Source organism: Bombyx mandarina, chromosome 11 (genome assembly GCF_030267445.1).
Source record: "Bombyx mandarina strain Sakado chromosome 11, ASM3026744v2".
NCBI classification, from domain to species: domain Eukaryota; kingdom Metazoa; phylum Arthropoda; class Insecta; order Lepidoptera; family Bombycidae; genus Bombyx; species Bombyx mandarina.
The window spans coordinates 19,460,744-19,476,441 of NC_143218.1; the positions used below are offsets into that span (position 1 = coordinate 19,460,744).

The 15,698-nt window shown below is 34.3% G+C and overlaps 2 protein-coding genes across 10 annotated transcripts; one reads left to right on the forward strand and one right to left on the reverse strand.

The window, feature by feature from the left end:
• Positions 1-162: 162 nt before the first annotated feature.
• Trax (Translin associated factor X) lies at positions 163-1,622 on the forward strand. Its single transcript, XM_028174731.2, has 4 exons — positions 163-303; positions 444-666; positions 843-1,264; positions 1,416-1,622. The coding sequence occupies exons 1-4, from the start codon at positions 291-293 to the stop codon at positions 1,598-1,600; spliced, it is 843 nt and encodes a 280-aa protein (XP_028030532.2). The 5' UTR covers positions 163-290; the 3' UTR covers positions 1,601-1,622.
• A 2,233-nt stretch (positions 1,623-3,855) lies between these two features.
• On the reverse strand, positions 3,856-10,762 carry LOC114243317 (uncharacterized). Of its 9 annotated transcripts, none has more exons than XM_028174769.2 (8): positions 10,335-10,759; positions 9,624-9,701; positions 9,159-9,456; positions 8,761-8,963; positions 5,842-5,966; positions 5,294-5,469; positions 4,216-4,367; positions 3,856-4,109 (listed from the first exon to the last, which is right to left on the reverse strand). In XM_028174769.2, exons 1-7 carry the CDS (start codon positions 10,428-10,430, stop codon positions 4,240-4,242), a joined length of 1,104 nt encoding a protein of 367 aa, XP_028030570.2. In that variant the 5' UTR covers positions 10,431-10,759; the 3' UTR covers positions 3,856-4,109; positions 4,216-4,239. The 9 variants fall into 9 exon arrangements, with proteins under 9 accessions (XP_028030570.2, XP_089587312.1, XP_089587314.1 ...); XM_089731186.1 differs by having other exon boundaries at positions 8,761-8,900; positions 10,335-10,740; XM_089731188.1 differs by having other exon boundaries at positions 10,298-10,697.
• Between the last annotated feature and the right edge of the window lie 4,936 nt (positions 10,763-15,698).

The following is a 15,698-nucleotide window of genomic DNA, read 5'->3' on the forward strand; positions in this document are numbered from 1 at the left end:
ATTTTCCCACATTTGTGCACTTTCACAGATATTAAACAGTTAATAAACCACCATTATTACACATTTAAACCTGAAGAAACACTAAATAGACAAAATAAAACAAATCACACAACTTCACTCCTCGCGTTCCCGCCAAAAAGTCTCTTAAAAAAAAATACATTCATAATATCCACCACAGATTATACATGATATCCACTATCCACTCAAAGTTAATAATTTATTATTTTAAAAATAAAGTCATAATTTTAATATTTATACGAATCGCCTTCGTCCGCTAATACTGGTTCAAGATGTCAGGACGAGGTATTTAAAATTTTACTTTGTTTATTTCAGAAATTAAACAAAACGTCAAAATACCAAGTTCATAAAATCTGTATTTTTCATCAGTTTTATGGTTAGCTACGAATCACCAAAATTATTCAATATTCATCTTAATTTTACAGGAAGGCAAAGAGGTTACCGTAATCGCAATCAACAGACTCTATCTACAGTTGCGAGGGAAGCTGCTGCTTCGCTCGCTCCGGACAGTCCGATCTTAGCCATGTTTAAAAATGCTGCTCTAAAACTAAATGAACGACAGGATAGACACGAAAGACTGGTCAAACTCTCGAGAGACATTACTATTGAGAGCAAGAGAATTATTTTCTTGTTACACTCGGCTATTACGTGAGTATTTTGAAATAACTTTTGAAACAAAAATAAACTTTAATAAATCGTAATTATTTAGTATTCGGATCAAACTTCAGCAAACGCTGACTGAAAGACCTCAATAAAGCAAGATATATTCATAGATCAGAAATGTATCAACTGTGTTTTTTAATTAATAAATTATTTATTTTCAGAGAAGAATCTACAGCAAAAGTAATAGAAGAAGCTAAAGAAAGATTTCAGAAATTAATAAAAGGACCAATTAAATCTGTAGGCTTGGAACTTGAGAACAGTCCTGCATATTTACATTCACGGGCAGTAACTGCAGGTTTCCAAGAATACATTGAAGCAAGAACTTTATTTTCTCTTATGGAGACCAAAAAGCTAATAAGTTGGCCAGAGATACGAGATGAATTCGTTTTTAGCATTCCAGAAGCTGAAAGTGACAAAAAGAGAACTGTTATAACAATGGTATTACATTTGGACTACATGCTTGGGTTGGCTGATCTGACTGGAGAGTTGATGAGAAGAGCCATCAACAGTATATCAAATGGGGACAGCAAGGAATGCTTTCATGCTTGTCAAGTTGTCAGAAATCTTTACACTGGGTATTTAGGTGAGATTTTTTATATATCATTTATTAAGTAAGTTTCGATAAGGGAATTCATTTCAAAACAAATGACAAGTGGAGAAAATGGTACATAATTTTGTTCTTGCCTATTTATGTATGGATATCTCTAAGACATTTATATACATGATGCTTTCAGGGCTATTTGGTATAGGTAAGGAATTGGCTCGCAAAATGAATACAACACGCAGCAATGTAGCAAAAGTTGAGAGTGCTGTCTATGCCCTTCAAGTGCGAGGAGGTGAGACTCCCATGCTGTTGCTGCAAATACCACCCCATGAATCCTGGGAAGATGTTCATTCTGATGATGAAGGATATTATTGATATTAAAACAAGAATGCATCAATTGTTTTTTTTTTCATAATCCTTTTTACAAAGTAGACACTATGTATTGTGAAAGTAGCTTACTACAAATGAGAAGAGCTCTTGGATATAACTGGACGAAAACAAGTGGCATAATCAACTGCAATTTTAGTAGTTTACGATCACCAGATAAATAAATATTTTAAACATATCGACTCTTGAAAGGCATACGTTACTAAGCGACAATAACTGCTCTGTACATAAATGATAGGCAATAACCATATTCGTTGCGCAAAAATAATATATTTCTAGGTCTATTAAAATAGTTTCAATCCTACAGCTAGATTTGTTAAAATAGAATTTTTTTCAGGTATAATAACCGGCAAACTTCTTGAGCATTTGTTGACGTAGTGGGGGTAAGTTTGCGCATGGTACGCTCACGTGCAAAAACATTACTTACTCTGCGTTATAATGCTATTAAATTATTAAAATCAACATATGTATTTATTTATATATTTATTAGAACATCAACAAAAAATATAGGTTAATAATTGTAATAATTTAATCTTGGGGTAAAATAGATATTCCTTCTATTAAGTCAAAACTAGAGCTGTGCCAGGTCTCGGTTCAGTTGAAGCGAAGCTGGTATTTGTAATTTTTTTTTTATCATAATCTTGAACATAATCATCATCACTGTTTTCATCACCCGAGTCGCTATCATCGTGATGAGTCGACAATTAATTATTTTTTGAAGATATTCGATTCGTAGTAATCGAATGTTACTTTTTTCATTTACCAGCTTCCGATTATTTTCTGTTCTTTTTTTCCATCTGAATCCTAGCTCTTTCATAATCCGTCGTAAGCTTCATTCCGAGCCATTAAAATTTATATATTCTTTAAATTTTTCGAAGCCTTTCTACGGTACGGAGTTTCGCTGCTTGTTATGTAGTTATTATGATTACATCTTTTTATTACAGATTGAACGAAACTATCCATTCCGGTAACTTTCTTCTTCCCTGATCTTTTCTTACCCGGAGTCCGAAACACGGCGAGCAAGCCAGAGCCTTTAGCTTCGTTAATAATGCACCTAACAGTACTCACTGATGTTTTTGTTGCTTCCGAAGTCTGTTTTAATTTTTCCATATCATTCTTCCCCTGTTTTATAAAGAAGCAATATACGTCGTACACAAATTTTCTACCCTTTCTTTTAAGTACTACACCAGTTTGTCACGGCATAGTGTATGTTTTATAAAAAATCAACAAACACTCAACAAATAGCAATGGCAACAAAGTCCACAAGCAATTATAACAAATAACTTAATGATTAATAACGATAGACTTTCCACTGTACGCAAGCGTACTTTTGGGAGCAAGCGGAATGAGGGCGCGGTGCGGGACGCAAGGTTCGACTGATCTACCAATAACGCGCTCGATACGATGTCCCCTGCCGTCGCGCCTCACCCTCACCACCAAAGTGATCTAAAATTCGGTTCTGCGCAGTCAAGGTCATTTGCTCAAGAAGTTTGCCGATTACTATACTACAACTTTAAATTAGTCTACTGTAAAGTTCACGCATTGTCACTTAGTCATGTTTGCCTTTCAAGCATCGATATGTTTTTAAAGGCTACACGATATTGTATGCATATGTTTTTTTTTGTCTCCAGAACACTACAGATTTTTTAGCCATCCTCATTCTATCTTTCACTCAAATCAATGATATTAAGCCGTTTTTAATCAACAATTTTGCATAAAATGACAACAATTGCAACAAAGAATAACACTGCATAAAGTCAGTCAACTTTAAGCAGTAATGCGTTTCGGTTTGAAGGGTGGGGCAGCCGTCGTAACTATACTGAGACCTTAGAGCTTATATCTCAAGGTGGGTGGCGCATTTACGTTGTAGATGTCTATGAGCTCCAGTAACCACTGAACACCAGGTGGGCTGTGATATCGTCCACCCATCTAAGCAAAAAAAAAAGCTCGGTGGTAATCAGCAAGATTTTTTTTTGCACTTGTGGGCAGATTAATAAGCAACCCACCTGGTGAGTAGTTACCATTGCTCATGGACATCATAGCGCTGAAGAAACACCGAGAAGGAACCGTCCCTGCCTTACACCTGCGACGAATGAACCGGCAGAATGAAGCCGTGCATACCTTTATACCTGTATGATGTATTTTTATATTTATCCGGTTTTATTTTTTACAACTGTGGCCTTCATTATGGTAGGCGTTTGTGAGTACTTGTGTGGACAGTGGACAAAATAAAATGTGTACAGTAAAAAATAAAATGATGATTTTATTACATAATATAACATTAAACATAACAGTCAGCAGTGGTCGTCCGCGCTGGGCGTCCACTCGTCCGACTCGTCGGTTGCGAACGGATCCGGCTCGTCCGATTCAGAATCGCACAAATTCTCCCGCTTTATATATTTCCGTACCCTTTTCCCGTTCACAATCAGACCATTTGTCGGCTCATCATCTTCGCTTTCACTATTACTCCAATTCTTTTTATTCCTATTTTTTCTACCTGTTTAACACATGCATTTTTTTTAATTTTTATATAGTTTTATCAAGATAAGTGGAGATATAACTGATCGGATATTTCTAATGAATTCTTATAAAGTACATCGTACATTAGGAAGTGTATTAGTGAGTTGTTAGAATTCGTAATCGTAGTCGACGCTGTCTCCGTCTGAATCTTCGACTTGGAAGTGATCGTCGTAGAAGTTGACGGTGTGCGCGTTTATATAGAACGTGTTCCCGTGTCGCTGAACTAATTGCATACCTGTAAAACATTGTATCATAGTTGATTCACATTTCTTACAGTGACATGTGAAAAACTTAATGGTATATCTTACTTGGCGTTAATGTTTTACTGGTGGTAGGACCTCTTGCGAGTCCGCACGGGTAGGTACCACCACCCTGCCTATCCGTGAAGCAGTAATGCATTTCGGTATGAAGGGTGGGACAGCCGTTATAACTATACTGAGATCTTAGAACTTATATCTCAAGGTGTGTGGCGCATTTACGTTGTAGATGTCTATGGGCTCTGTAGAAGTAGTTGTATTAGTTCTGCTTCTAACTGTATTAGGTAGGCGCTGACACGAAGGATGCTTTACCCAGAGATTATGAATATGTACTGCTTTAAATAGTTTATTGTAGATAAGTATGTACACAAACTATAACAAGGGTGGTACGATAAAGAAATAGCATATAGGAGTAGTAAAGCACTGACACGAACGATAGGTAGCACAGCGAATATCGATGTGTACTGCCCGCAGTTTTCAAGATTGCCGAAGTGTTGAACAATAATAGATGATTGCCTGAATTCATAAGCGACAGCGATTTTGTCGAATTGTAAGGCGGTTGCCCAAGTAGTGGTGAGTAAGTGAGTCGCCACAGCTCCAGTAACCGCTTAACATCAGGTGGGCTGTGAACTTGTCCAACCATCAAAGCAATAAAAAAAACCATCAATAATGCTTACATCTCATGCTTATTGAAGCAAAGCTTCTTATTGAAGAAGCATTTTGTTATGTCTATGTGCGAAACTAGTCATTTAACGACATACGGGCTATGTGCCGTCATCATTTGATTGCTATATATTGATCAATCAAATAAAAAAAAAACATGCCCTATTAACCCATATTGATAGGCGAGCTACTAATTGATGTATGATAAAGCTAAACACAAGTACAACAAGTAAGTAGGTACCTGGTGGGTGGGGGTGGCGGGCGGGCGCGGGTGCGGGCGCGGGCGCGGGGTGCAGGTAGTCGCGGCGGTGGCGCGGGTCGCGGCGCGTGCAGCGCTCCCCGTAGCGACAGCGCGGCGCCGGCGTCCAGTCCGCGTCGCGCGGGTGGCTGTACAGCGCCGCGTGCTGGGGGTTGCGTCTGGAATCATCCGAACACTTTAATGCAACTAATCAACATAAACCTGTTCTTTATTTATCTAATATATTTTGTACACACAGCTGTTAGAAGAAACACGACAATAAGGATAGAGTACAAGGGCATTACTTATTCCACTGAAATCTCTTCCAGTAGGCCCGCAAAAGGAAAGATAGTGAATACAGTAAACATTATCTAAAACATTTTAACACTTGTAATTGTTGACTGGTATTTTGCAATTAGTACACAAGGCATTAACTGAACTTTGTTATAAACCAATATGAACCTTAATTTATTTAATGAAGTTTTTAAAATTATCTTAAAGCCTGTATTTTCCAAAGTAAATTGAACTCCCCTTTGATTACTGAAACATACCTGTAACAATTAGCACCATACATGCACCTCTCTCTGGGAGACTTAATTCCCTGGGCACCATCATGGTTACTATTCTGTGATGTATTTTGATCCTTCACTTCTCCATTATCATTTTGTTCCTCTTTCTGGAACCAACAGGTAAAAAACACTTGTTTTTAATTTATTTAAATCTGATACTGCTGATCTTCGGAGCCAAGTGTTTTGGGGGTCACAATCTCTATAATCCGTGGATACAATGTTAAACAAATTAATTATACTCATACAAGGTGTCCCACAAAAGGTATATGAAGCCGAAAGGAATAACCGATTCGATGGAAAACATATGTAAATAGATACATAGTTACAGAATAAAGAGGACAAACATAACAAACAATCCATTCTTCTACTAATCCTTAAATTATGCTTTACAGTGATGGGTACAGTAATATGATTTTTGGTAAAAAATAAGGCTGACCGCATATGAAAATGTGCGATTTTTTTATTGCTTAGAAGAGCTCATTCAGTGCTCACGGCCCATATGGTCTTAGGTGGTTATTGGAGTGCATAGATATTAATAACGTAAATTCCGCTACCACGAGACATAAGTTTTAAGTCTCAGTTTATAATGAAAAAGCTCCCAGAGATGATGGTATAACAACTGAGTTATTGAAGGCAGGAGGAACACATCTCTTAGTAGAGCTACAGAAGCTCTTCAGTCACGTCATTTAACGCGGAAGAACTCCGAAGGCGTGGAACAACATTATTGTTGTCATATTTTTCAAAAAAGGAGACAAAGCTTTTTAAAAAAACTACAGATCAATCTTCCTCCTGAACCACATCTATAAGTTGTTCCCACGATCCATCACAAATCGTCTAGCAAGAAGGTTCGACGAATTTCAGCCCCCAGAGAGGCTGGGTTTCGAAGTGGCTATGGAATCATAGACCACATACACACAGTGCGGCAGATTATACAAAAGACCACAGAGTATAATCGGCCCCTGTGTTTAGCATTCGTGAACTATGAGAAGGCTTTCCACTTCATCGAGACCTGGACTGTGCTGGACTCTCTGCGGCGATGCCAAGTAGACCATCGCTATGTCCAGGTGTTGAAATAAATGCCTCTACAACTGTGCCACGATGAATGTTCGAGTACAGAATCAGCAGTCTAACCCTATCTAATTGCGTAGGGGGGTGTGAGACAGGGGGATGTCATTGGAAAACTGACAAAACTACATGGCAACACCTCAACTATAGGTGCAATCGACAGTGCATTAACAACAAAAATAAAAAATATATAACTAAAACTTGATTACATTTAATTACTTATGATTAATTTATATTTACTTGGGAAATTATCTGCAACAGATTTTTCCTGTAAGTTGTGAGACAATTAGAAAAAACCTATTTCATCACTTAAAATTAGTTCAGCCCAATCGGACAACTCCGAATGAACACTGACGGAGACCGCGCGACAATGGACATTATTGTAGTCCCAAAGGATTCTGTTTAAGAGAGAATAAGCACCTAAATTCGAACGAGCGAGCTTTCTTATAAGCGGTTTATATTTCTTCGTTCTTAGTAAGTACTGATACTAAGAATGAAGAAATATAAACCGGGGCTGATATTTTTAACTGGGTTAAGAGATTAGGTGTGTCCGTTATTCCATGGATTAATCAGGTGGATACCCCCACTCTGAACAAATATTAATATATTTTATTATGTATTATTTAGACATTTTTGTCCACCTTGAGATTTCATTGTTCTTGTTACATGTCTGTGCAAAACTGACTGTTAAATTGCTTAACTTTTTCAACTAAAGACTTATTCCTAATTTCATAGGCTTCTATTACTGTTTTTAATATTAAGGGATCATATATCTTATAAGGATTTGCATTCTATGATACGTACACGCGAGGCATATCTAAAAATAGAAAATAACACGTAACTGATATTATAAATATTTGCCAAACAATAAAATAAAATTGCATTGAAATTTTTGAATAAAATTTCTAGACAAAAACATCATGAATAAACCAGATTCTTACCAATAAATTAAAAAAATATTGTTGTAACTACTTAATAGATAGACAACCCTACATACCTGTACCTATTTATACTTAGGTCGTTTCCATTTCACTTATTCTCATCCCAATTGACCCCTTTACAGTTGTTATTACTACCTGAGACGTACCCAATATTCCCAAAAACAACAGATTTTTACATGTATTTTTATTTTATCAAATACATTAAAACCAACACTAAATAACGTTTATAAATCACAGTCGTCTTCTATTATTATCGAATAAATAAAAGAGAGCAAAGTTTCTAGCACTAAAATAACACAAGAAGTTAATTTGAAATGCAACTTTTTATAAGTTAGCAGCTATTATCATGCATATTCAGAGACTTTTTGTGAACTTTCAACATTCTACTATTACTCTACAAAAAATGGAAGATTTTGCAACGATTAAAAAACTAGTATTGAGCGTCGAAAGGTTTTCTTGGTTTTTCCCCATTCACCTCTCGATTCCTAATCACCCCATTTTACGGTAATACAGTAATTTTTTTGAAGTTACACTTTTTTAGGCGCGTTATGAAAAATTTATGGAGTGAAATTTAACGATGCGCACCGTGACACAAAATTAACAGAATGAAGTTGCCCACTAAATCGCTCATTACAATACGACCGACGTAACTTGGCGAGTCTGAATATAGCCGCAGGTGAACTTTCCGAACCGTACCGAGAATTACCGAATCTAAACGATGTCAAGAAAAGGGATGTCCAATATGCGTGTTTGAAGATGTTGTTTAATCGAATTTTTTTCAAATTGATTAAAATTTAAATTAAATAAAAGAAATAAATTTAATAAAAATTAAGTATAACTTCTTAAGCGCATACATAAGTACACGCACCCTTCTTTTTTTTTGTAAAATGCTTACATGTTGATCACAGCTCGGTCCCGCCACACTAGAGTCTTCATGTCCTCTGGCCTCATCTCCAGATTCTTCTTCGTTTTTAATTTTCAATCTCTTACTGTCTGAACTATTGTTGCAATCTTCTGAAGTCATAGATCTTTTACCTACAATTTCATCTTGAGATGATTTTTGAGGACTTTCAGATTGTTTTTCTAGTGATTGTTCTTCTGAAATTGGGTATTTTTACAACTTAAGAAAATACTTGATTCAACTACAATGTGCTTATTTTGTTGTTATTTAATTCCAAAAATATTTATATAACATTAAAATTATAATATGACTTTACACAATTATAGTTTTTAATGTCTCTAAATATCTTATTGAGAAGTCCAATTTTGATTTAAAGCAAAAAGTAAACTTACTTAATGTTTGTGGAGCTTCACCCTCCTCAACTGTCTCTTGTAAGCCATTTGTTTCATTTAAATTATATTCTTGTGTTGCTCTCAACTCGTTGGGTATTTCTTTATTATCAGCTGGAGTACTATTGCTTGTAACATCATTTTTCATCACATCTGATGAGCACCATATTAATTCAAACCAATATGTATCAGGTAGTATACCAAATTTATCACCATTACATAGCAATTGTGCATTATTCTGTGTTAATGTCCGTTTGCTGTTTGATAATTTGTCAATATAGAAACATGGATTTTGGTGTAACTGAAAAAATATTTGTTGTTGTAATGTTGTTGTGTCACATTGACAAAAAAATTTTTTTGCAATGAAATGATACAGATAGCAGAACACTCTGAGTGTAAGCCAATCTGGAAACTAGTTTGAAGTGTTTGACACTGCTGCAGCTATGAAATTATTTTTTAGCTACTTACAGACTTTAAGATGACACAGGTATCGGTGACTTCAATCTCTGCATGATTTCTTGATACCCTCATATCTTCTGCATCATTCTATAAAAAAGAATTTCTTGTTTTTTTTAAATAAAATTTTCAATTATAAGACCAGAATTTCACACTTGAATAATTGTGTATGAAACATCGACATCTACAGCCCAAAGGGTTTTATTGCCACTGTCGCCAGATAACCCATTTGATAGTGAATGGTTAGCATCACTCCTAGACATCAACAATGTTTTGGACACAGCCAAGCTATTGCCTACTGAAATAGAATTCATAATAAAGGACTCCTAAGAAGTATCTTTGAAACAAGAATGTATAAAATGTTTGTAAAAAGAAAGTGTCAGTCTGATGATGATAACAACTCTATTATCATGGAATGGACCATGGCATCTAGAAAATAAAATTAATCTTACTAAATTTAATTGACAGCATTTAACTTATTTATTTTCATTATGTAGTGACAAAATTGCAAAGTTCATAAGGTGTTATCAAATTTTTTATTCGTGTTTTTAAATTGATAGCTATTTATTACAGTATACAAGCAAAATAGGCGTCATCTGAGAACGTAGGAAACTATCCGTTTATCGTATCGTACACAAGAGATACAGAGTAAAGAAGATACATACTTTAAAAAATCGAAAACTTACATTAAGGTGTAATTGAGATCATTCGTAGACTACTTACTACAATAAACTTTCCTCTGCCTATGATGTGTGTACCCTCAGGAAGGTCAATCTTTTGAGGCTCTGAAGTATCAATTCGCACTAATTTAAACTCCATCGTGACTCAATTATTATTAGCTGTCATCACTGTTGTTCAAAACATAAAACAACTCTCCTTCCACATTATTGGAAAGCTGTTCAAGATTTCAGAATGCAAATACTTTATCATAATAAATTATAACTTTAAATTGACAGTACTCTATGTATTTAGTTTGCGGAGACCTTTTTTCTACAAATTAATAATTAGTTAATAGGTAACGTTTTTCGAATTATAATCACGATCTTCAAACTTATTTACAAAAAAAGCAAACAGATTTCGTCTAATAATGCCGGCCACTCATATGCGCGCAAACATTCGTACGTTGTACGAATGTTCGCGCGTATGTGAAGGAAGGGCTGTCAGACATTCATTCGCAAACTTAGCGGCTGTGCAAATGTGTTCGGTATTCAATTTGCGAACCCGTTTGCGCTTCCTCCTACACTTGTTTACGAATGTCTCACGAATTTCTCTTCTTTCTTAATTCGTCAATAGAACATTGAAGAGAAAAAGAGTTTTTAATTCTTTCCCAGGCGTCATTAACCGCCATTCTGTTTTTATGGGATTTCTTTTGAGGGTCCCATATGGTCGATTCATTTTGCAGGAGTTCAATGAACTCCATCACCTTGGTGTTGTTCCAATCTATGATGAAGGTACGCTAAACAGTAGACGTCACGAACTATGAAAATGGCGAAACATCCGTTACCTTCGCAATCGTAGGCGCAACTGGTAACACGAATGTGTGGGAGAATACGCGAAGGATCGCGGTTCGCGCGCTTTGATGTCCGCTAAAAAACCGACACAGCTTGGAAAACCACGAATGCAGCGAAAAATTTGCATAATCATTTGCAAATGTCATCCTACACTTGTGGGTTTGCGTATTCTTGCGAATGTGAGTGACCGGTATAAAAGTAGGTACCTATTATCTATGGGTTTTTGCATATGGTATGAAAGAAATCTATTACCTCGACACATTTACGATTTTATTATTAACGTTTTTTCAGTTTCCCCATCAGCTTCTTGCTTAAAGAGAAATATCGTTCGGTTCGTGATGCCATTGTTGAGTTGAAACAGTTTAAATAAAATTTATTTTCATCCTTTTTTTATAGCTTTTTGGCAGCTTACAATACCAGCGCTTAAGTTCTTAATAATATAAGCATAAGTGATGCCAGAGGCATAGCTAAGCCCATGGAGTTAATAAGTACCTACAACTGGAGTGCTGTCTAATGCCGAGAAATCGGTCTCGAAAGAGAATACTTTTTGGTCGCGGTGTCCTTGTCTAATGTGGTGACAATATAAAATTTATATATAGGACAAAATTATACACATGCATCAGTTTTGAATTTACCTTAAGTAATTCTTTGTAGTCCTATGTAAATACAAAACACGTGCTTGCAACAGTTTATTTATGTAAATTCAGTTCTAAACATTGCTTCGTCGTCATGGTGACTTTTTTTCGACGGTTTTTTTTTTGGAAATTGCTGCGACGTCGAAAATCTAGCACTGAGTTTTGTTACAAACATCATTACCTCAGTTCTATTACTTAAACTTCCTCAAACTCATGTTTAACGTCCGAATACTCAACCGCGACTTAAATATTATGTTGAACTTAATTACGCAATTCCTACTTTAATGTACTGGCTAAGTGGGCCGTGCAAATTAATATTTGACACACTGAGTGAGACACTGCAACACACATGGTCTGCGCGTATCGGGTGCTCTTTTCCTACATTCACATCTTCAATTGATTTAAAATTGCTTGTATTTTTACTTCTGTGCTATTTTCATGACACGTGTATATTAAGTCTACTAGTTACATTTTAAGAAATAAAACACAATGGGTAATAAAATGAAATGAACTGAAATTCATTTATTTGATATATGTAGACAATTAAATAACTCTTAAATGACAAGTCAATACACATAACACAATACACATAGTACTTGATCTCTATTTACAAAATATTGGTTATATTATTATTATTAAGTTCAGTTAATTTTCTGTAGTTTTATAATATAACATTTCCCCTATTTTATGTAAATTCTTTTTTTTCAACGAAATACATAATTTATTTTAATCAATATCTAAGTGGACCATGAGAATCATTAAAATTTCAATTCAATTAAAAATCGCCATTTTTCTTTAAAAAATCTAAAATCGACTTTATATTTACAATCACTATTTCGCGACTTTTAAGTTTTTATTTCAAAACCTTAACATCTTGTCGTAATTTTGCTTTTCTCGGGGTATTTTTTATTTCTTGCGTTTGAGTACTTGATTCCTCTTGTTTAACCTTTATATAAGACATTTTCCAGAAATTCCAACGTCATATTTACTAGAAGATCCTCCTCGTTCGCTTGACATCAGGCATATGATATACATGCTTGCGTGCGACGCTATTCAATACAATAAAAAAAGTTCAAACAATACCACGTGATGGCTCTTATAATATGAAAAATACATTGCAAAATTATAGTTTTTCAAGATTGTTTTTTCAAATTTAATATATGACATAGACTAAGTACAATTTACAAGACAAATTTTAATGGTGTTAAATATTATAATGAGAAAAAATATCTCACATTTTAAAAATATATGCTCACACTAGTAAAAATTTATCAATGAATCTGACATATGGAAGGATATTCCACAAACTGGAGAGGATTCTCGCTTAAAACCACTTACAATACAAGTGTTCACCATAATTACACGGAAACTTTCACGATTTTCGAAAAAAAACAAGCCACAAGCTGTATCAGTGCCCTTTTAACTTCGAACTACAAACGTAAATAGACGCCATTTTTCTTTTAATCCATTCATAGCTCATTTTCGGTGATGCCAGCAATTAATCTGGCTTCCCATCAAATTCAACATGAAAACCATCAGAAATCTACGTACCTACCATTAAATTTTCCATTAAACAGAGTCTTATTAATATAGAACAATAAATTTTTTGTTAATGAGCTTTATTAATATATTATGTTCTATTAAAAATCAATATATATCATATAATCAATACTTCTTATAAATTTATTTTAATAAATTGTCATCATCAGAAACTAATTTCACCATGACTTTTTACGTTTCTTTTGAAACAATTTAATTTTTAACGTTGATGGAAATTCTAAATTGTCGCAACATTTTTTAAGTTTAAGTCACATCGTTTAAATAATATGTATTTAGATATATTATTGTCATAAAATGTTTAAAATCCTGTAAAGTGGATTGATTTTAACCTTTTCGACAATTTTCAACAACGCCCAAGCTACTAAAAAATCCACTAACCACTAAAAGCCATTTTTGATAACTAAGACAGGGGTCCAAATTACGAGAATTTATGGAAAATCCTCTAAGCTAGCAACACTGCTTTTTGTTTGTAAAATGTGCGAGAGGGACACCACCACTTAATAATCATTCTCTTTTCAGACCGTTTTTCCTTACATCTTTTGCTATTTAAAAATAAACTTTAAACCATAGAGATAAAGTATATTTTTAGTTTTTATGTCAAACGAAGTAAGCACTCCAGTTAGAATAGTAACTCTATGGCTAAGCCACAGCCTACCGGTGGGGACTTTCCTCAAACCTCCTTTGAAGAATAGCATGTCAGAGCGCGAAATATTAGGTATGGAGGAAAGTTCTAAGTCCAGCTGGTCCATGGCAAAAAGGAGCTTTTCTTAGAGCTTAAGCCTATTGGCTACTTTCGGAACCATGGCCTGAGGTTTACGCTCTGGTCCAAAATTTCTTCACGATGAAGGACTACTGGACTAGCATGATAGCCGTGTCATCGACGAAGAGGAGTAACTAGGCTGATAGTGATAGTGAGTTGTCATTTCATAATATCATTTTTCATATAAAAATATATATAAAAGATTAGGCTCTATGGTATGATACTTTTGCCTTTCCAATTGGAAAAGTAAAACTACTACTACTCTGTATGGTTTAAAACTAAATCTATAAAACGGACAAGCCTGTATGGGCTTAGATCCCCTTGCCTTTCCTAATAAGGAAAAATTCATGGAGTTAATAAGGAAAAATTGAGGTGAATGAAGTTAGCCCCTCAAAAAAAATTTTTTTTCCTATTTTATACTTATTTTCTATTAATTCGTTTGTTCATCATTTGTTCATGATTGTTCACTGTTAATAATTGTTTGTTCTGCATTTATTTATTTAAAAAAAATATTTAAAAATATACCTACAAGTTAGCCCCTCTAATGCAATTTTTAATACTTTTTCATCCTTAATGACTCGTAAATATTCATTTTCGATTGTTCTTATATAAAACATGTTTGTTCTCTTTCGAAATTACTCGTTTTTTGTTTAATTTACTATTTTTATTAGTTGAATAAATGTATGCAAAATATGTGTACTGCGCATGCGTTAACTATAATGCCTAAACTTTCTACACGGTTTTAATCGTGAAAAAAAAACAAATATAAATCCTGAAGGAGCAATTAATTGGTATACAGTTTAATTAAAAAAATTTAAAAATAAATAAATGAAGTAATGTGCATTGGCGTTAAGTTAGACCAAATATATTTTTTCCATCCTCCTACTTATTGTTATGAAGGTATAAAAAAGATAGGGAGTTCACATAGGTAATATAAACAAATAAGTAAATATGTTCATTATTTATCTTTCAAGAGATAATATAGGTATACATTATAATAACTTTTTTACACAGTCGAAATTATATTCCTAACATTAGTAAAATAACATTTTAATACGATAGGTAAGAGGATGGAAAAAATGTATTTGGTCTAACTTAACGCCAATGCACATTACTTCATTTATTTATTTTTAATTTTTTTTAATTAAACTGTATACCAATTAATTGCTCCTTCAGGATTTATATTTGTTTTTTTTTCACGATTAAAACCGTGTAGAAAGTTTAGGCATTATAATTGACGCATGCGCAGTATAATAGCCGGCAAACTTCTTGAGCATTTGTTGACGTAGTGGGGGTAAGTTTGCGCATGGTACACTCACGTGCAAAAATATTATTTACTCTGCGTCATAATGCAATTAAATTATTAAAATCAACATATGTATTTATTTATATATTTATTAGAACATCAACAAAAAATATAGGTTAATAATTGTAATAATTTAATCTTGGGGTAAAATAGATATTCCTTCTATTAAGTCAAAACTAGAGCTGTTGCCAGGTCTTCGTTCAGTTGAAGCGAAGCTGGTATTTGCAAATTTTTTTTCGTTATCATAATCTTGACCATTATCATCATCACTGTTTTCATCACCCGAGTCGCCATCATCGTGTTAAGTCGACATAG